Raw genomic sequence first — 22,960 nt, 5'->3', positions numbered from 1 at the left:
CACTCTCGGAAAGTATTCGAGAGTCCTGAGATTTATGGGTTTTATAATTATTGTGTGACTATCAACAAACCGGTTGTTATTCAATGTAAATTAGAAATACATATAATCGAACAAAACCCGGTTCGGTGTGTTGCCTTAATCACGATACCTTTTGCGTCATGTTATTTAATAAAGATGTTCCCAGTAATGTAACAATGGCAGGAGCCCTTTTATCCTACTGCCTAACGCCTCCAAGAGGTTAAGGACAGCTCTAATTAAAAGTAAATGTTCGAAATGAATCTTCACTAGTCCTGTGCAACTTAAGTATTAAATAGTAACCATCTAAGCAATAAAAAAAATATTACATAGCTAACTGGCATTTACGAATACCGCGACGGATCATATCAATCACATAAGCTACTCTCAGACACAGCCCACTGAGTTTCCCGCCGGATCTTCTCAGTGGGTCGCGTTTCCGATCCGGTGGTAGATTCTGCGAAGCACGACTCTTGCTAGGGTTCGTGTTAGCAACGTCATCAGGTTTGAGCCCCGTGAGCTCACCTACTAGCCACGGTTACGCTGAAATAGCCTCTAAGGCTATCAGATTAGGTAGGAAAAAAAAAAAAAACAAGCTTTGAATTTGTTTTAGACCAGATCAAGTGGTCGCAGACTACGGCTATGTTCGGATAAACATTGCGAGCACTGTTCGGTTGCTTTTACTGGGGAGAAATTCGTTCCGTTATGAACTGACAATACAGTCAGTATCCTAGGCAAATATTTTCTAGGGGCAATTTTTCTACTGTGAACACTGGTGTTTTCGAGGTAAGGTGCTAAGGTAAGATTAATACAACTGAAAATATAATAAAATGAATATTAAGTTTTCAAATATAAACAAATTTAAACAATATTTTTTGTTGAAGTGAAAACATCCTCAAAAACGTTGATTACTGTACATTGTACTGAGTTTCGTTTTAAACATTATCCAATGTAGAAATCCTTAAAGGAACGGCTTCGCAGTATACCTACTTTAATAAATTGACGGTGACTTACAGTAATACAGAGTAGTTACTTAATTAAATTGACTTACAGTGCTCACAGAATAGCCTAATGTCTACTAGGAACATGGGAGGAGTCCGGTGAATTCCCGAATGAAGAGATTACAGGGTTAGAGGCGAATGAGAGATGATTGTTGAAGCGACATCAATACCTTTACCCGCTCCAGATGGCTATACTTGATAGGCTCTATTGCAGAAAGAAAATATGGTATTAATTACGAAGTCGATTGAAACAAATATTTAATTAGTTTTATTTATTTTTCTATAAAATACACATACAACTTGTAAATAAACGATTCCATACTTATAATCTATTATGTAATAGTTTTCTTTTCTAAATACATACTGCAGTGTCCACGACAATAAATAGGTTCACACGGGACGATTAATCTAAGCCATCGGAATAACAGGGCTCACGTTATTAACTACCAACAGTCTGAATTTCACACAAAATAATGTGGTTTTCAAATGAGCCATATTCCTATTTTTATGACGTTTACCTAGAATGTGTTTCGATATTTTAAAATTGTTTCATTACTTACACTTATTATACCGAAATAAAAGAATATAAACAGCTTGTTTTTAACTGAAATAAAAACAGAAATTAACAAGACTACAAAGCTTAAATTGATTTCTTGACAACAAATACTATCGTTGGAAAAAAATTCTTTGAATAGGTACTCTACAAGGGTTGCTTACACCATTAGCAGATGATGACATGAATAAACGATTGATATGTAGTACCTACTTATCTACATACACGCTTACCTAATATTGTTTAAAAACATCGAATGACCAAATGAAAGAATGAAAATAGATAGCACAAGCCCCTTTGGCGTTACAACATCGAATGGAACTTCAAGTCCTATAGGACAAAATCTACACTACAATAACTAACATCAAGTACCTGTAGGGTTAATTCTAGCACGTGGACCATAATGAAAACTCGACAATTAATAAGTAGTAGATTATTCGTCTAATAGGCCTATTGTAATAACAACATGAACATAAATGCTACTTTTGGCTCAATGGTCCATTTATGTAAAACACATTTTCATAGGGTATTCATATAGGTATTTACGAAGCTTTGGCACTTAACCGTAGTATATTATTAGAACATCTTTTTGTACAACTTATCGCCATTTGAATCTAGTCATATGGCTAATGTAGTACATACGAACTAGGATTATATCATTAAATTGAACAAATTAAAAATGAAACTGTGTAATCTCGTCGCGGATCACGGAAATTGTATCCGAAACGTCTGAAATAATTAGAAAATAAAAAATGTGAGGTTAAAACGAAAACTGAAGAAAATGTTAAGTTGAACAAATTAGGTAGGTACATAATCATACATACAACCATAACTGTGGCTTTCAAAAAACAAATCTTTTAACTGTGAATTAGTAAATTGAAGGCAGGCCTGTTTTTTATATTTCACTCTCGGAAAGTATTCGAGAGTCCTGAGATTTATGGGTTTTATAATTATTGTGTGACTATCAACAAACCGGTTGTTATTCAATGTAAATTAGAAATACATATAATCGAACAAAACCCGGTTCGGTGTGTTGCCTTAATCACGATACCTTTTGCGTCATGTTATTTAATAAAGATGTTCCCAGTAATGTAACAATGGCAGGAGCCCTTTTATCCTACTGCCTAACGCCTCCAAGAGGTTAAGGACAGCTCTAATTAAAAGTAAATGTTCGAAATGAATCTTCACTAGTCCTGTGCAACTTAAGTATTAAATAGTAACTAGGTATGTATATAATGAAATGAAAATATTGACGAGCTACATTTATTCACGTTTTATCTAATTTAACATCCGAACATCATAAGACTGTGTTACAACCCTAACTAACTATCTATAGACACATTTATTGATTTAAACACAACATCAATATTATTTAATAATTATATTAGGTACATACTTAAGTTATGGCGGATATTTTTACGGATTTTGTTAAGTTGATGCTTGCATTTTTGAAAATAACGGATTAAAACGGGAAGACACACGTAAATTTCATATTTTTATCATAAGCTCGACCAATAAACAATGGTTAAAATTTGCATGGAATATTTTGACTGTTTTAGTCTAGTCTAATATGTTTCTAGCCATAAATGAACAATAATTTATATAAGCATTGAGCTATCAGGTTCTTAAATTTATTAGCTCAATGATTATAACAAACAAATTTATATTACAATATTTATTATCGTCTTATTAATGTTTCTTTCGTGCCTTTGACGGCATTCTTAACATTTCCATTATTTAAGGATTTCATTATTTGGTTCCACATTTAACAGTCACTATGAAAATATACATACATAATACACTTTAATTAAATCTATCTTAGACTCACATTTCACGCAAATTAAAAAAGAATCACTCCTTAGTAAATCTTTGCTGAGCACAAAAAAGAAAAGCACACATGGCCATTTGCATGTGAATCATCTATAAGTAAATGAACTAAAACAGTAATTATGTATTTGATTCATTTAGGGGAATATTAGAATGATCTTCAGATCTATACCTACCGTTTACTATTCGCGTCAGTAATATTATCTGCAACAAATGATTGGATAGGTACTGGTGGTTGAACTGGTGGTAGGACCTCTAGTGAGTCCGCACGGGTAGGAGGTACCACCACCCCACCTATTTCTGCCGTGAAGCCATAAAGCGTTTCGGTTTGGAGGGTGGGGCAACCTTTGTACTGTAAAAAAAGAAACCTTAGAACTCATATTTCAAGGTGGGTGACGGCATTTACGTTGTAGATGTCTATGGGCTCCGGTAACCACTTAACACCAATGGGTGGGTTGTGAGCTAATGCACCAATCTAAGCAATAAAAAAAAGGGGTCGTGAACTCGTCCACCCAACTATGTAATAAAAAAATATGTATGAAAACCTATTTTTATAAATTAAATCTTCTAAATGCTTACACTGCGTTTGGTATTAACATGTCGACATGTTTCAGTTTTCTATTACTATTTTCCAACAATATTATACTACGAGGCAAAGGGTACGTATTAGGTTCTTTGTTTTTTTTGCAATTGAGGCGAGGACGAAAGAATCCTTGTGTTAAGTGGTTGCCGGAGCTCATGGACATCGTTAATGCCACTAATACTTAAAAATCAAACGGATCCATAACAGAAATACTGACAGTTTCGCCGCAGAAGTATGCAGATGGTCTTTTCTACCCTTGCCGGTTCGCAAACGTCCTAAAACTAAAACCAGTGAATTATTAATAGTGGTCGATGTACTTAATAATTAAACAAAGATTGGCTATATAAATTTCGTATGTTATATTAGTAGACATTCAAATTTGTCACCATATTCGTAAACAGAAAGAGGGTACGGTATACCCACTTAGTTCATATTTAGGTATTTTATAAATGGCAGTGTTAGGATCTTGCGTTTTCGGTCTATCGATATATTAGACTACTATAGTTTTAGGTAGGTAAGTAGGTACATTACACGAGATGGCTTGAAGTTTGAAGGAATAAGTATCAAAGAAATTGATCGTATACTAAACTCTATGAAAAATGGCCGGACTGATTTGAAATAATGGGAAAAATATGTAAATCTTTAATATTAAATCATTGAATAAGTATTCTCTTTAGTAAATGTTTTTTTTAATGATTTAACTTTTCATATAGCTCAGATTTTTTAATTACAGTAGAACAGAGGAGCCCACGGCCGATCTGGTATTAAATTGTTAGCAGAGTCGTTTGTTTATTTATTGTAACATTCAAAACACCACTCACCTTGAGACGTGAGGTAGATGTCTCTTCAAATTGAGTAAGAGAGGCAAAAATAGGCAAGTTGGTGACACCGCTCATGCATATTTGCTTTTACTTTTAGGAATCGATTATTAGGTTAATAAAATAAAGTTACTACTGTATTTTTTGACTGAGCTGTAAACGGTACAAATATTATTAAAATGAATAGAGGCAGGCAGGAGAATCGACTGAATGTGGGTAAAGGCTTGGGTCTACGGGTACTTTATTTTGTATAGTAAGTTCTATGGGGAATGTTCTGACAAAACTATTTGAGCCGATCCCGTGATATCCACTCACACAACACGCTACTGGACTAAAGTACTTCCTTATTTCTTGGAGAGTTGCATTGTTTCAGAAAGCAATTCAAGACTTCAATGATGCTCAGTGGAATGAGCCCCTTTGGTGTGTTCCAAAAGCTACCACTTGTCCTTGTTCGAACAAGGTTTAGTTTTACTTGTTTTAGTAATAAGTGCCTTAGCTGTGACTCTGGCATTGTTGATGTCCACGAGCGGCGATGACTACTCATCATCAATTAGGCTGTGGGTAAACTGGAGAAATATTAGTATGTATCTAATGAAATGACAGTTTTTTTACGCTTTCTTATTTGAGCAGAATTTTAGATGGTTAATTAAGATTTGATACAGTGAATTATTTGTACGTTACAAAAATTAGTAGTTGAAAAAGTTTTACAAGATTTTAACATAATTATTATAGCCGTAAATATGCATGCGTTTAGATCATTCAAATCTAGAATGAGAATACACTAGTTAGTATTCAGTGCCTACGACACGAGTACAAACACTATAATTTAATTGGAATCTTAGATAAAAGAGGTCTTACTACGAGATTACGATAGAGTATAATTATTAAATGATAAGTAGGTAAGTAAATAGATTTATTATGTTTTTTTTATGAGTATGGTAAAGGAGCACGGCGGGCCGGTCGTGCGCCAGTCGCGGGTTGTCAGAAGTTGCTGTCAAAGACACCCATTGATCTGGAAATTTCTTCGTCGCGTAGGCAGCAATCCAGAAATTCGTCCAATGTTAGCACACCATCGCGATTCAGATCCATTTTCTGTAACGTAAAACGTTTTTTATGAAAGATTTGAAATAGGTAATAAAGTGTTCTTCCAATTTTACAACAACGATTGATCAGAAACGATAAATTTTAACAAACATTATATGAGTTGGTTACATATACCCATTGTTTTTTTTTTAATATTCACTGAATCAACATGCAGGCAGGTTGTAGAGTGCTTAAATATACTTGTAGCATTACCTTATTAGTAACTTATTGCTTAAAAATATAATAAGAAATAATATTCACCTGGAATAGTCTTTCAACTTTATCTCTAACTACGTCGTCATCGACGATGGGTTCAACGATCTTGCCCATGAGATCGTATATCGCTGAAACAATTTCTGTCATCTCTTCTTTGGTAATGTAACCGTCGCCGTTAATATCATATAAAGAGAAAGTCCATCGCAGCTTTTCTTCCAAAGTTCCCCTCGACAGGATCGATAATCCAGTCACAAACTCCTGCAATTAACACAGATTTGATTAGAACTTTTTTAATTATCTTGTTTCAAGCTGTCTACTAAGTAGAACTCTGCTTTAGGTATGTATTTATTAATATTTATTAACATTGTGTTTATTAGTGTTCATGTATACGGGAATACAAACATGTTAATATATTTCCTTCTAATAGTTAATATATACACGTTTTTATTATTTTTATTGCTTAGTTTGTTGGACGAGCTCACAGCCCACGTGGTGTTAAGTGATTACTGGAGCCCATAGACATCTACCACATAAATGCCACCACGCACCTTGAGATACAAGTTCTAAGGTCTCAGTATAGTTACAACGGCTGCCTCACCCTTCAAACCGAAACGCAACGTGGTTCTAGTTCGGCATCATTTGTTTCTCACCTCAAAACTTAACAATCCACTTCTGTCTTGGTCCAATGTGTTGAATACATAGTGCGCGTATTGGGCGGTATTAGCTGAAAAGAAGATCATCATTAAAATTAGATTTGTAATCTAAGGTTGGTGATTATTGACAGAGGACTTTGTTTATAAAAATATAACTTTTATAAAAAAAATGTAAATCCAACCAAGGACTCTCTCTGTCCACCTGCTGTTAACTGGCTATTGGAGGCCATGGACACCATAGCCAAAATGCTGCTTATCTGATTTTCATTTTGAGATAAGATTAAAACCATGGTACAGTAGCTATTCATACTTTGAAACCGGAATCATGTCGCGGCAGAAATAGGCAAGAAGATGGAATCCGTGCGGGCGTGCAACATGCCCTACCTAGGTAATTCGCAAGTAGGGACTAGGGGAGAAAAAAGTTGAGAATAATATGAATATGGGTGGATGATAAGGAAGCAGTCATTCAGGGAAGCCAAGGTTAAATAGGTACCTATACCTACGTATTTTCCGATTATTAGTTAATATTTTTATGATTAGGCACAAGATCCACTGACCAGAAATAACAAGAACACAATTTGGATTGCGAATAAAAATGTTTACGTTCATTTATGTTGTTATGTTATGTATGTTGATAGAACTCAGTGTATGATGTAAAATAAATGTACCCACTGACAAAGCTAATGCGCGATTCGATAGTATTTCTACGATACACAAAACTCCTAATACCTACCTAAGCTGAGGTAAATGTTAAAAAATCGGTTGAACAATTATGTAACAATTGTAATGCTACAGTTAATATAGTACTTAGGTACTACGTATAAGAATACTATAATAGATACATAATATATGTATTCTTGATTTATTTTATCTGGGCGCCTGATAAATTAACAGATCATTTTTTTTCTGTACAGAAAATAGACTGACTGCAATTCTTGATTTATTTTATCTGGGCGCCTGATAAATTAACAGATCATTTTTTTCTGTACAGAAAATAGACTGACTGCAATATTATTACGTACCTACCAATGAAAGTAGAATAGAATAACTAACAATGATATGGAGTTTATTTTTCAAAATTATTTAGTTTTTCGTTTTAAGTATAGACTATAGGTACAATATGATTTCTTCATTGAGTTAGATTAGGCTGACAGTGTGATAAATAGTACATTGTTTCGCATTTACCCTCCTTGGCAATAATAAAGCTGCGGTCGGCAAAATATCAGAATAGAAATTAATTGGAGTCAGGTTACTAAATAAGGTAAGCTAAGGAGCTAGCTGTCACAACGGAACTATGCTGGAGAAGTAATGTCGAGATTAAATTTTTTTTTATTATTTTTTGTTAGACTATTATTCATAATTAAATCTACCTGTCCTGGTGAAACTGGAAAGGCCTCCGGGCCACCAGTAATACTTCATTAAAAAAAAAAAAAATCTAGATCAGGCGGCAGTATTCCGCGACCATTTGTCTTGTTTAATTTTTTTTATTAATTTCATGAAGGTATGCTTACGTGGTGACACATCACATGTATACTATTTCCTTGATTTAAATATAATTCTTTCAAATTATTTTACTATAACATAAACATGAAACACTTCTTTGAGATCGATCGACCAAAATATTTCACATAAACTGCATTTTGTAGTAGTTAAGTTTTTTCGTGAGGGCACAAAAGAAGCCGCTTCGACTAATCATGAAAAGATACAGGTAGTTAAAACGACTTTTACGTGTCTTATGTGGCCACGAAAACTGTAAAGTATAGGAAACGTCGGAAAAAATGTAACCATAATGCATAAAATGAAATATTGAAAGTAGTTTTAATTATATCTACGACTTGTGAAAGCAAATAGGCGACACAGGCTTCGGAACTGTTTCTGCTGCCGTATTACATGTGAGCACATTCCCAGCGGCACCCTTCTATCGTGCAGCAATTTTGTTTCGATTAAAAAGGTACGATGCAGTTTTTTAAATAAAATTTACCGATTGCGGCTACATGACACTCCAGTAAATTCATAATACCAACTGGGCAGATTAGACCGGCTTTTCATTTTAAATGCACTTATGTAAATTATGAAGTCATCATTGCTGGTGACTCATTCATACCTATTATTCATGATGATTAAATAGGTTTTTTTTAAACGATTTTTATCTAGTCGCATTTGCTGTATTGGTGTTTATGTGATGTAAGCAGATTGCATTGGAACGTTTTACACGAGACGGGGCAGCAGGCATGACCACATGCTGATCCAGCTTGTGATAAACGAGTTAAAAGATTCAGCAATAAAGGAAAAAATAAATGAAACAGAAGAATAATACATATTACATTTATTTTGTTTCAGATATCGTTGGTTACAGAACTGATGTCGAAATGGACATAGGCCCAATAAATTAGATACCATAATAGGCTAGGTTTGCATTTGCTTTATTACTGCAGCACTACAACAGTCTTGCCTTCGTAGACGTGTCAACTAAACATATCACAATGGAATTGTTGAAGTTACCTACAGCATTTGGTATACTTATAATTTACCTTACCACAAGTTATTTGAGACGCATAATGCTTTGCGTAGCTCGGCTATGCTATTATGTGTCACAAAATTACTTCCTAACACTTTTACAGATACAAATGATGTTTCTTTAAAATTAACTTAAGGTTAGAGCTTGAGACGGGTACACCTCATTGATTTTGACCCATTGGAGATGGTCAATCCTTAAGATTATTAAATTTACACTAGGGACACTCCTCCGGTCTGCTGTTGGTAAACCTCTATTGTGTCGCCCTCTTCCATCTCAAGTGATGTTGGAGTGTCATTCTCATTTATTGGTTGCCCATCAAATCTGAATCGCACTACCTGCATTGATAGACCCTGAAAAACAAAATGATTATTTGTGTAAGACGTCACATAAAATCAGCATTGTTGTTCTTACTACTTAATAAACTAATATCAATGTACGCTTTAACCAATAGATATGAAATAAAAAGTCCGTTATGATTTTGCTATTGAGAATGTGTTTAAATGGGAAAAGACAAAACAGTTCTTGTTACTAATTTTAGGTTAATGTAACATCTATTGACAATATTTTCTTTTATCAATGTAAATATTTGGAAAAGTTAGTTCCTTGTCGATTTTCATTAACAAGACAAAATTTATTTTAATGCAATTTAAATCTTGAGGTATCCGTCGCTAGTCGAATTTCGATCATTGGGTGAACGAAGTTTATAAAAAATAAACGAAAAATCCAATTGACATGATATATAATATTAAGTATTAATTATGATGGGCATCTTATTTGTAATAGTTTACGATTTGAAAATAATTGTAAGTAAATCGATTCACAGAAAACAGGTAGTATTGGTTTTAGTTTAAAAAAACCGTCGTCTTTGTCTAAATTATAAATCGATTTTACTCAAGATGTAGGTTAAGTAGGTACTTCAATAATAAATATGTAATTTACTTACTGCTCTATCACAATAAGCATTCATCAATTTCCTGAGAGGTGTGTGTTTCTTTATTTTGAATTGTACAATTGCGTTATCTTGACCTAATACTTTCAGATTAATGTGTTCGTTTTCTCCCTGAAAAATAAGTTAGCAATTCAATAAGTTATGCCGTGAAAGAGATTTAGTTGTAATTTGAAGATATAACCACACTTTAAGATGTCGCCATGTCGGTATCGAATGTTTTGTTTTATACACTGATAATACGCAATGCACACATACCTTCTTTTCATCAGCCATTTTGAGATTAATGTGGTTCTAGAAACTATTAATACAAAACTGTGAATTGACAAACTGATTTGGTATCTGTTTTCACAAACGAACGCGTAAATGACAGCTTGTGCGATGGCGTGGTAATGGCGTCCGGTCGTAGCTTGGCGGAAAAGGTACAGTGCTGCCAACATTTCACGGTGCAAATGGCGCGCTTCTGCGCAATGAGAGCGTCGAAATGGACTTATAAGCTGCTTGTCGGAATTAAAAGATATCAGAATATCTAGGATTATAAAGGATTGTTATAAAAAAAATATTTAATTTTCAAGTTTCGTCTACAATCCTGTTCTTGTTGTTCCTATTGATTCATAGAAGCATTTTACAGTTTTATTTCTGTAACTAGATTATTTCAATAATAGTACATTAATAATTTCAATACTTTATACTAAACGTAGCTTAAAATCTAGTTAAAAAGCCAATTAATCAATATAACTGCATGTACCAACCTTTCAACAAAAGCTGTTTCCGTTGATAGTGTTGTATCTCTCGATAGATTTTAACGGAAATCGCTAGGGAGGGGAAAAGTCGGTAATTACGTTCCGTTACACGCTTTTTTTATATTCTAAACAGCCAAGATTAAACATCAAATACACATATATTGGTAATATATTGGTTAGTCAAATTATTACCTCTGACTATGACGAAAAAGCATGGGGTAAAATTTGATTATGATTCTTCGAAGTTGTATGTTTCATTATTTCAGTGTAGGAACAAAAAGGGACCAGTGTGCTTAGTGCCAGTTTCTTAACGTTCTCGATAGCGTAAAAGTTAATTCAAATTTGTATGGAATTGGAGCTTTTGCCTACGTTTGCAGCTAGAGGCGCTGTTCCAACTGCATACAAATTGGTGTTAACTTTTACGCTATCGAGAACGTTAAAAAACTCGCACTAAGCACACTGGATCCAAGATTATTATTATACTTGCTGAACTTGGAGAAAAGTTCGATGTAAAACTTAGCTCATCACATCAGCTCACTGATTTTCTCAATTATTTCAGCGGCTCGCGATTCCGATCCGGTGGTTGAGGCACATACGAAGTAGCTACCATCGACCTCTTTGGTCTTCTTCGGGAGCGCTTGAGCAGTTTGATACAAACTCCACCCTTCCTGTTTGAACCTGAATTCGTCCACCCGCCAAAAATAGGGTAACTAACAACGTACTCTCTATTTCCACGATTCAAAGAACAGGAAAACAGATTATACTGATTGTATATCTCATATAGCATTAATGCGGAACTAACTTTTTTTATTACTTAGGTGGGTGGATGAGATCACGGCCCACCTGATGTTAAGTGGTCACCGGGGCTCATAGATATCTACAATGTAAATGCCACCACCTACCTTGAGATATGGGTTCTAAGGTTTCAGTTTTACAGTACAACGGCTGCTCCACCCTTCAAAGCGAAATTACTGCTTCATGGCAGAAATAGGCAGAGTGATGGTATCCGTGCGGACTCACAGGACGTCCTACTACCAGTAATTACGCAAATTATTATTTTTCGGGTTTGATTTTTAATACACGCGGAAGTCAATCGTGAGCATTTGTTAAGTACGAATTTCATTACAAAAATTGATACCTGCCAGCGGGATTCGAACATCGTTACACCAGCCTACCACCACAGCGTTACTACCACCACATACGAATCCACCAGACGTCTTATTCTTTAGGCCACAACGATTTCATAAGCTCCATAGCTCTTATTAAGTTAATTCAAAAGTTTGATGTCAGGTAAAGTAATATTAAACGAGATTTTAAAGGTCATCGTCAGGTATCGTTAGAGTCTAAGATCACTCAGATTTTAGGGTTGGACTGTCTATAATTTCCCCTTGGCTTACGACCTATTCCAACTGGTAACAAAGCCTACTCATATTTATATGTCTATCATCAGGGAGTTCTGAAAACGGTATCACGATTATGAGACAGTAAGAACGTGGCTCTCATGTACCGTCGTACGTTGGTAGTATATACTATGACAAAACCTTTGTCTAAAGTACTAACCGGCCCATAGATACAGCCCACTGAGTTTCTCGCCGGATCTTCTCAGTGGGTCGTGATTCCGATCCGGTGGTAGATTCTGCGAAGCACTGCTCCTGCTAGGGCTAGTGTTAGCAAATTCTCTCAGATTGAGTCCGTGAGTTCACGTACGCGTTCGGGCGTAGCTAGAATAGCCTCTTATGTTACTAGCGAATAGGTAGGAGTACCAACAGAAATTGTACGAAGTTTAACACAAAGGGATAAAAGACGCAGGAGGGTAGGGAGAGAAAAAAAGAGACAAAAATACCAACATTTTTGTTAGTAAAAGGAAACTTTACCACCAAATTAAATTAATCTTTATAAATTGTGATATCATTACAATTGTTTTCGCTTTATAAGATTTCAGTGTCTTAATAAAAAAAAAAAGCTTACAAACAACCAAACGGTTGCTCATTTACATTTCAACACGTGAGTACGGCTCTCGTTGCTGTTAATAAAATGGACATTTTTCAAACATGTGGTTTTTATGGGCAACGATTGTTGTTCCCGTGCAATGTTTGTGTTGCGCGTGCAGATTTGTAGACCATCGTCGTACTGGGTTCGCAGCGATAACAACCGGGCCAGTTGCGAATAATTGCTAAACCGACGAATAATTCTTTTTGGTACAGATTTAAAATATGTACGGACGTGATTCGTTTTCCGAAGCATGTCGAATAATAATTCGTTCGTTTTAGAGGGTTTTTGAGATTTACGGCATAATTTGGTTTTGGTCTTGTTCCTACAGTTGAAATAATAAGATACTACCCTACCATAAATAGAAAAATAAAAGTATTTACTACATTTAATGAAATGCCTGGTTCATTAAAAACGAAATGTTGCTGTCAAGTTTACCGTTCGTTTTTGAGTTACGAGGATAGGAACTTTACTAAAGTTCCGATCTTTTTTACATCAACTAAATTGTCAACTAAGTAGTCATTAAACTACTGATCGAAACACTCTAGCGACCCTGTTCGGTTTTTGTTATTACCAATATATGAAAATTATTATTTAAATTATATCAAGGTTTTTTTTTACACATGCTGATATATACATTTATTCTCAAAGACTCAGTCGTTGACTTTAACTTTTTTAGGAACACGACACTATTTTAGGAATACAAAAACCGAAATTCGCATATATTATTCGTACTATTTTCATTTTCCGTAACCCTCACATCTATAAGTAAGAAGCTAATCATAGCCCATGGAGATCTTAAATGGTTACCGGAGTCCATAGACAGCATTAGCATAAATACGGCCACTCACCTTGAGAAATGATTTCTAAGTCTCAGTTCTATAAGTATAATGGCTGCTCCACCCTTCAAACCGTAAAGCATCACTGCTTCGCAGCAGAAATAGGGTGGTAGGATCTACCCGTGCAGGCTTACAAGACGCCCAACTAATAGTAAATATAGACACGATTTTGACATATGATTTGTAGAGCATATAAATCGTACCATACTGAATACGAAGAACTCACACCATCCCACTTTTTATATTATCGTCCAGGTCGGACCCTCACAATTTCCAATACGCCTCTAAAACACTGATATAGTCATTAAGGAGGTAGAGGTTGAGTTAGCTTCCCTACAATCATAAAGTTTTTTATTGCTTAGGTAGGTGAATGAGCTCACGGCCCACCTGATGTTAAGTGGTTACCTGAACCCACAGACATCTACAACATAAATGCCGCCACGTACCTTGAGATAAATAGTTCTAAGTTCACCGTTTTTATAGTACAACGGCTGTCCCACCCTTTAAGCCGAAACGCATTACTGCTTCACGGCAGAAATATAATGCTTTTCAAATAAGAATGTGCATGGACCTGCGCCATATTGTGACGTCATAGCTGTCAAATCGAAAAAAATAGTTGAAGTCAGTAAAAAAAGGTCGGAATTTTTAAATATTTATTCATAATCCAAATTTTCGAGTTTGCCGATTCCACTGATCCCACTGCTTGAGAAATTATGATCATCATCTTCGCCCATCCATAGATTATACGGCCCGACAGTGTTGCAGCCTTAATTTTTATATAGGTGTATTTTTTAAATATAATCTAAATTTATTTTTAATTTACCTCGACCAGTACTCAACATTTCAAGGAAATTATATAGGTGTGTATGGTTCATTAAAACAAACATATTAATTATCAATTGCGGTAGGCAGCAGCTTGGCTCTGCCCCTGGCATTGCTGAAGTCCATGGGCGACGGTAACCACTCACCATCAGGTGGGCCGTATGCTCGTCTGCCTACAAGAGCAATAAAAAAAAAATGTGTGCGTGTACTAGTGTACACACGTAAGAAGTGAAACTTGTTTATGGCCTTATTTTTCGAAAAATGATCTACATGCAACTTTCTAGAAATTGGTTAAATAAAGTTAAATTAGATAAAGTTTAAACAAAAGGATTTTATTATCATAGACATGAATACAAAAAAGTTAAATTAGATAAAGTTTAAACAAAAGGATTTTATTATCATAGACATGAATACAAAACAGATGGCGCGTAACGGAAAAAAGTGACGCGAAACCGAAAAATGTGACGGTAAATTTTTTTCCAACGCCGATAAGGAAGTTTCACTTCAATAAATAAATAAATAATTAGTCCACATAATTATGCAGAAAATTCACTAAACATAAGATTTTTTTTGTTCCTATTCAAATATTTTTACAGCTCAAGGTCATTGACGTGCACATTCTTATTTGAAACGCACTACAGGCAGTGTGGTGGTACCTATCCGCGCGAACTAACAACAAATCCTACCACTAGTTACAAAAAAAAAACTATCTACCATGTCTAGCTAGCTCCTAGATCTGCTCTTGCTCAGTATACATCTACCAGTCACTGCTTTAGCCTTCTTCGACGATGACGCGGTTGTTTTTATTCTAGTAGCAATAAGTCCTTTAACGTGACCAAACTTCCGATCGCTGGCCGAAACCAAAACTCATCACCGTCCTCGTCGAGAACTCGACGTGACATTTAGCCCATAGCATCAACATTTTGTGAATTAGGCGTGTCTGACTATAAAACCTCATTTTGTATCTTCTGTCAAATGGCCGAATAAGCTTATGGCATGATAAGTTGCTGTCGAAGCTTATACATAAAAATGTGATCTACGTATCTGGTAATTTATATATATGATTTATATAATATGTCTGGCGTAAAGAACGTTTGTAAATTAAATTTAACCGATTTAAAAAATGGGGAGGCTATTAACGCGATAGTATTTTTTTATTATGTTGTTTTTTACCTCAGAACGTTTTTATTGGTGAACCGATACTGATCATTAGTTTTTAATCAAATTAAAATCAATCAAATTCTGGTGATTTTCATGTGTTTTTTGAGTTATCTTTAATAATGCATATTTAATTGAGTTCGACTGTGTTGATGCCAATCTTATTTCATTTTGTTGATGTCAGTTTTGTTTTTTCTTATTATTTTGTATTATCATATTTTAGCGTTTAAGGTATACTTATTACTTAACCCTTATTCAAGACAATTAAATAGTGAATACAGAGAAGAAATAAAATAAGCTTGCTTCCAAATAGAATTTCGAAGCCATTATCCTCAGTATTTCGATGTATTCCGGTGCATTGAGCGCTCACTATTATGCGCCGATGCAGGTAAAATATCGGCCAGAAAATAAAACCCTACGTTGCCCTGAATACGCGGCTATGTAAATACACAATACGTTATTGGAAAATAACGAGAAGACGTAATATATTTTTAACGATCCAGTATTAAAAACCTTCTGGAATCGTGATAATGATGCGGCTTCTCTCCTATACCTAATGTATCAGACTCAATATGAATTACAATGAGGATTTCAGATATAGATACTATCTACTGCATTAGCATTGACTATTTTAATTGCTGTGCAGTAAATAATAAGGATGGATGATAGTATTTAAATTTGAAATCTAACAGAAACGATGTACTTTTTTACTAGGTATAGTAAGAAGTAGACATCACCTGTCACCCTAAGATGTGGAGTCGAAGTGTCAATTGCATAGATATAAGGCTTATGAATACCAAAAACCAGAATGGACTGTTACGCGGCAAAAAATAAGTAGGTTTGATAGATAAACTTTCGCCTTCGAGCTCACTGTACGCCTCCTACCAGTATTTTTTTTCGGTCATGAGGAAATTGCTGGTCTTCCGCCTATGGGTTGAGTGTAGGTAGAGCATGTCGGAGTTGAATCGACTAAAACCTCCTATCGCTTGACGGTTCAAGGAACAGAACATGGGGACACTCTTGGAGGCGCTCGAAGCGGAACCCATTGGGGAGCCCGTATAGGCTGGTGTGCGGCAAGCTGCACCCATGACCGGGTCGGCCGCTGGCTGTGAGCGGCAGGAGTTTTTGGTGAGGTTCAACTCCCACATACCCCATCCGCCGGTCGAGGATCCGGTGATTTTCCGCGGTACAAAAAAAAAAATTGCACAACAACTCGCGTCAGAACCTCGCTTAGAACACCACTAGTGTGTTACTGTATTTTTAAGATGCATATTGTGAAGATGAGCACATTAACAAGTATAAAGCTTTCTTTTTAATAATCTAGTTGGAAATCAAATATTTCTGTCGACAACCCTGCTCGGCTTTCCGGAGCCTACTTAACTTGATGGGGTTATATTATTATGATTATGTGATGCGTTTTTCATGTCCCCATTTCATTCTTTGAGTACGGTCGGCATATTTTATTAGCTTTGTACCCGGGGACACCTTTGACCTTACCTGGTTTATATTTGGTTAAGACAATAGGATTAATTGAATTGGATTTTAGAACAATTTTGAGACTAATACAGAATATTGATTAACCAATGCATTTTAGAACAATTTTGACTCTAATATATAATAGAAGATTGTATATTAATTAACCAATGTGTTATTGCAACTTGTAGAACGTGTGATTTAAAAAGAAACTAAAACATTTATTTCAGTACAGAAACTTAAATATACCAAAAAAAATCTCATTTTCAGTAAGTCAGCCGTTAGTCTAAGATTGTCTCATTGAAGGTAACCAGTTGTGATGCCTAGTCTTCGATAATTGCTTAAAACTGGACCAATATTGTTCTAGTTTGCCAATAAAGAATCTACCAGTAATGTAATTTTGAAGGGAAAGTCACACGAATCTATGATAAATCTGTTGATAACAAGATCATTTTATATTGATGTCCTATTTGTAACTTACAGATTAAAGTTTTAATTATGAGAAATTTTATAATCCTCCTCCATGAGTCGCATTCCTCATGTCTGAGAGTCGTGGCCATCTCCTCCCATTGCGTAATTACTGTTGGTAGGACATCTTGTGAGTCCGCACGGATAGGTACCACCACCCTGCCTATTTCTACCGTGAAGCAGTATTGCGTTTCGGTTTGAAGGGTGGAGCAGCCGTTGCAACTATACTGAGACCTTAGAACTTATATCTCAAGGTGGGTGGCGCATTTACGTTGTAGATGTTTATGGGTTTCAGTAACCACATAACACAACAAAAAAATCCTTCTCTGGATGACGTTTCGCCATCTTCCTCTATTCTCGGCGGTGTGTATGCCATTTTATAATACTTTGTAACAAAAGGTTCCACGAGTAAAACTAAGTTGCAATACTAATACTGCTAAGAGAATATTAAATGTTCCCTTTTGGATTGGCCGCTTATATAACTATCATAGTGATGACATGTAAATTATCACTTACCTGTAGGCTTATGTCGTAATTTATGTTAATCGAATGTTATAGGGAAAGGGTTGCTTTGTAAGGATTATAGAATAAATGAAACACCATGAGAACTTTATTTATAATAAATTGCATAAAAGACTGCATGCGATTTGTAACTGCTTCATATTTCGACTTAAATGAGTTTATAAAGATAACACGCAATGTTAGTATAAATATTGAAAGGCTTATAATATTAAATTGCTCTGAGGAACTGTTTGAGATGATATCATCATCTCGTTTATACCATCGCATCGCCCGCCATTGGAGTAGAGAGTTCATCCATACTACCTGGAGCCACTGCGTTCATACACAGTGCGTTTCCAGAGATCTTTTTTGCCACGTACCATCGGACTTTGGAATGAGCTCCCCTCCACAGTGTTTTCCTAGCGCTATGATATATCCTTCTTCAAACGAAGGCTTGCGGAGAGTATTAAAGGGTAGGTAGCGGCTTGGCTCTACCCCTAGCATTGCTGACGTCCATGAGAGACGATAATCACTCTCCATCAGGTGGGCCGTACGGTCGTCTGCCTCTACGGCAATAAAAAAATAAAAAATAAAGATTACTGGGAACCGCGTTTGGCAATTACTGCAAAAATACTCCAACAAATTGCCTTTTAAGAGAAAATATACCTCATTGGTCTCCGAGAATTTTAGATCCAGATAGTAATTATAAGTATTCAAATTGCTGCTCCTAACTACAGCTTATACTATCGACAACTTTTCAACCGACACCTTATTTTCAAATCAATCAACCAAAGATAACTCTCCTGTAGTCAGACAGGTGACCATTGTTCCATTTTAATACTCACCACTACATACCAAAATAAAGCGGAAAATCTTTGTTTTAAATTGTTTTTTGCTTAAATTAGTGCATTTTTTACTATTGGAGTTTACTCCTTAAGAATCGATTTACATATATAGGCCCGGGGTATGAAAATTATGGGGACCAAAATCGTACTAGAGAGTATAGCATGTCACACGAAATGCGTTATGCGCCTGATTGGCTCCTGATTGCGTGATGCGTGCGCGCGCCAATCAGGAGCCAACGCGCGGCCGCGTTATCGCAGGTGACGCCGGGCTGCTGCGCCGGCAGTCCGCCACAAAGCCTCGTACTGATCGCGCGTTTCTCTCATTATTGTATTTTCATATATTTGTTAGTCGTTTGTTTTGTGTCTCGTTAATTTGTTAATAATCTGTAGTGTATCGTGTTGTCGTAATATAGAACTATTTCTCGTATTGTTTCGTTTAATTTACCGACATCGTTTTGCTTGTGGCCGGACGCCGTTCGGGTTCGATTCCTGAACGTATCAACTGTTAGTGGGTTGATACCCGAATATAACCCGCTACAAATCATTTATTAATAAAGCTTATTAAATATAAACAATTCCTTCTATCAGTGAATGGACAACTTATATATTAATTGTAAAAGTGAATTATATAGACTTACTTAATTACCGCATCCACGTGTTCCGCAACTCCCGGATCATTCTCACTAGAATACGTAACTTCCATATTTTACTGTATTCAACTGACACAAATTTATATTTATATCCAGTAAACTCCAGTCGTGCGTCGGAGCGGACACACACACTTTTTTTTTATTGCACTATTTCGATTAAGAGTCCATGTCCCCATTTTTTTTTTTGCTGATGTTGGCAAACGATTATACAGTCCATCTAATGGTGACTGGTTACAGTTGAATACGTAATGGTTGTCCCATATTTTAAATCGGGACTCATGACTGCTTTATGGTAGAAAAAGGCATTCCTTTGGCACCTAACCTTTGGGCTCATATATGCCCAAGCATGATGACTGATTGGAAATGAGTTCTGTTTTCCGACAAACTTACCTCCTTGGGGGAAGAACTGTGAGTAAATAAGTTTGAAGGTGTCTTCTTTTACAACGCCGGTCGGACATTCTGCTTTGAAACCTCGGTAAAGTCTCTTGAGCTCGGGTTCTGTGAAGCGCGTGGCCCGTCGTAACGCAGCTATGGAGTCCGGCCTGTAACGAGGTAGTTGCTCACCCAACTCCTCGAATTCCGAATCTGAAAGGAGAAACGATTACATATTACAACCAACAAGTCATTTTGGCGTTAATACTGAAACGTAGAAAAATATTTTTTACCGTCGTCATTGACTACTTATATGGCATTAGGAGAGATTTACCGTCTATAGATTATAGAATTAATTTTGATTGTAGCAGAGTACTGATCTTTGTTAGAGATAAGTCCATGGAAATTTAAGTAGGAGGCTTTCTTTATACTGTTATACAACAGTAGGTATGTATGGGCTCTCCACCCACCATGAAAAGTGGAGTCGAAGTCTAGTTTATTATACGGCTATCCCACCCTTCGAATTAGAACGCATGATTGCTTCGCAGAAGAAATAGGAAGATGATAATGTTTTATTATTACTTAATTGGCCTGAGATTTCGTCTCCATTAGATACTACTAGTCTGGTATCATTTAATGAGATATTCTCTGTTTGGATCGTGATTTTTTTAAGCAAATTACTGAAATACGTAATAGTCATATATTATTAATCCTGTATACCTAATTAATAATGTATAGCTGAATACGTATGGGAAGATTATAAAATTGATGATGTCTATAGATATTAAAAGACGAAGAATAATTAAAGTAAGGCAACGAAAATTCATGTAATGCTATATACAGCTGAGTACAATTAAAAGTAACGTAATTGCGAAATACGAAACTAAGTATAAGCGGTAGTTAAGTGAAATCGATACTTAACAATGTTGATCGCAGTTGCCTATTAATAGGCAGATATTACTTTCACGAGAAAGTTGATTTATTATGACTTCGCCGAGACCTCGGTGGCTATTTTCAGATATTCTCGCATTACGTAGATCGTAATACATATAAAGCCACACATTCATATTGATGTATGTACATACGCTGCGTGTGGTATTACGTGTTGTGGTACACGAAATTAGTTTTAGATTAAATTTATCCAGTTGTTTCCATATATTTTTTTCAATCAGTTCAGACAAATCAATAATTTCATAGTTTCTTATTATAAATATTAAAGGTGTAGACGTCATTGCTTGTTCGTTGTTATCAATAAACTCATCCAATTTAATTGAAGGCAGCCGTAACATAGTGTAGTTGTGACTTTGACTTTGTCTCAAGGATAGCGGTATTAGTGATGATGAGGTTCGTAAGATTTTCTAAACTTAAAATTTTCATAAATTCACCCTTAGTTTACCACTTTTGGGGTCTGGATTTGGGGTTTAAATTTTGAAATCTCCCGCCAACTGCCCGGTAACCGTGTGACCACCGAACGCTATGCCAGCGCCACGCGTTGCCACAGTGTGCGGAACATTTTGAAAAGAAAGAATCTATAGAGACCTGAAGTCATCAGCAGTTGGCGATAAGTCCGTATTCCTTAACAACTATAAAATTAAAAGAAAAAAAGCGCTATCCCATAAATTGCTTTTAGGTTTACCATTTCATTACCAGTGGGACCTCGGTGAGGAGGTATCAGGGCATTAGGACATATTTCTATTTATAAAAAAAAGGCTTAAAAGAGTGAATATTAGATTTGGATCGTCGCTTTTCTGTACGTATGAGTAAATAGCAGTAATCACTAATCAGTCGATCTTAATTAACACAATGCGCGTAGGTAGTTAAAAACAAAAATAGCCCGGTCACCTGATTTCGCGACATCCAACGACTATTTTTAATTACCTATTCGCTGATAGCTTAAGTGGTTATTCTAGCTCCTCGCGGACGGGTAGGTGAGCTCACGAGCTCAACCTGAGAGGGTTTGCTAAAACTAGCCCTAGCAAGGGTTTGAATCTACCGCCGGTTCGAAATCGCGACCCATTCACGATCCGGATTCGGCAAGTTGTGTTTTTTTTCCTACCTATTTGCTGGTAGCCTAAGAAGCTATTCCAGCTATGCCCGGACGGATAGGTGAGCTCACGAGCTCAACCTGAGAGAATTTGCTAAATACTAGCCCTAGCAATATTAGTGCTTCGCGAACGGTGTCTGTTAGTTTGCTCGTCTAAAAGCACCGAGAGTTGATCCGGGGATCCGATAAGATATGTTTCGGGCGACGACCATCGAATGAGAAACTTTCTCCTAGCCCACACAACATTGTAGGAGTGGGCGATATAAATCGTATCTAGATTCAATATCTATATATCGCAGCAATATCGTTGAATCCGATATCGCCCCGCACGAAATCTATATATCGATATCGGCCGATACACGATATTGCTCGATGTGATGCGTATCGGCATATCGTACCGATTCGTGAATCGAAATCTATATAACGATATCAGCCGATACACGATATTACTCGATGTGATGCGCATCGGCCTATCGTACCGATTCGTGAATATCGGCAATATTCGTTTGGTTCGTATCGAATCGGCGAGAGTGAGTGAGCGCACGATAGGGATATCATGTATGAATGAAACAGAAACAGGCATTATCCATACAATTGTAAACCTTATATTTAAGTCCATATGTCTGTAGATTATTCTTAGCGTATCAGTAGGATACAATTTAGGAAAGAAGTTTCAATTTTCAACCCTAACTTGAATGCAGTATAGCCTATTTGCATCGTTGAATTTAATTTCACGCGCTTTGACCTTGAACTACAATTTTTGGACAAGTGTTTATAAATACTTAAAAGTTTTTTGTGTTTGATTTTTAAAGTACACATTTTTCTATTTTTAGTTGAATCCAA

At 36.0% G+C, this 22,960-nt stretch overlaps 2 protein-coding genes across 2 annotated transcripts in view; both read right to left on the bottom strand.

Moving 5' to 3' along the window:
* Nucleotides 1-5,693: 5,693 nt before the first annotated feature.
* LOC101737377 (Kv channel-interacting protein 1) overlaps nucleotides 5,694-22,960 on the bottom strand; it is a gene marked incomplete at its 5' end in the record, with an annotated part of 171,746 nt that continues 154,479 nt past the window's right edge. Inside the window, 4 exons of the mRNA XM_021352202.3 lie at nucleotides 5,694-5,889; nucleotides 6,142-6,354; nucleotides 6,747-6,820; nucleotides 20,092-20,286. Coding sequence (XP_021207877.3) covers nucleotides 5,779-5,889; nucleotides 6,142-6,354; nucleotides 6,747-6,820; nucleotides 20,092-20,286 — 593 coding nt within the window. The remainder of the gene's footprint in view (nucleotides 5,890-6,141; nucleotides 6,355-6,746; nucleotides 6,821-20,091; nucleotides 20,287-22,960) is intronic.
* Nucleotides 9,061-10,615, bottom strand: Smt3 (ubiquitin-like protein SMT3). Its single transcript, NM_001043945.1, is given in 3 exon segments — nucleotides 9,061-9,617; nucleotides 10,211-10,327; nucleotides 10,472-10,615. Coding segments are annotated over 3 exon segments (276 nt in total). The 5' UTR covers nucleotides 10,490-10,615; the 3' UTR covers nucleotides 9,061-9,476.

Source organism: Bombyx mori, chromosome 23 (genome assembly GCF_030269925.1).
Source record: "Bombyx mori chromosome 23, ASM3026992v2".
Classification (NCBI taxonomy): Eukaryota; Metazoa; Arthropoda; class Insecta; order Lepidoptera; family Bombycidae; genus Bombyx; species Bombyx mori.
This window is presented reverse-complemented; position numbering and strand designations above follow the sequence as displayed.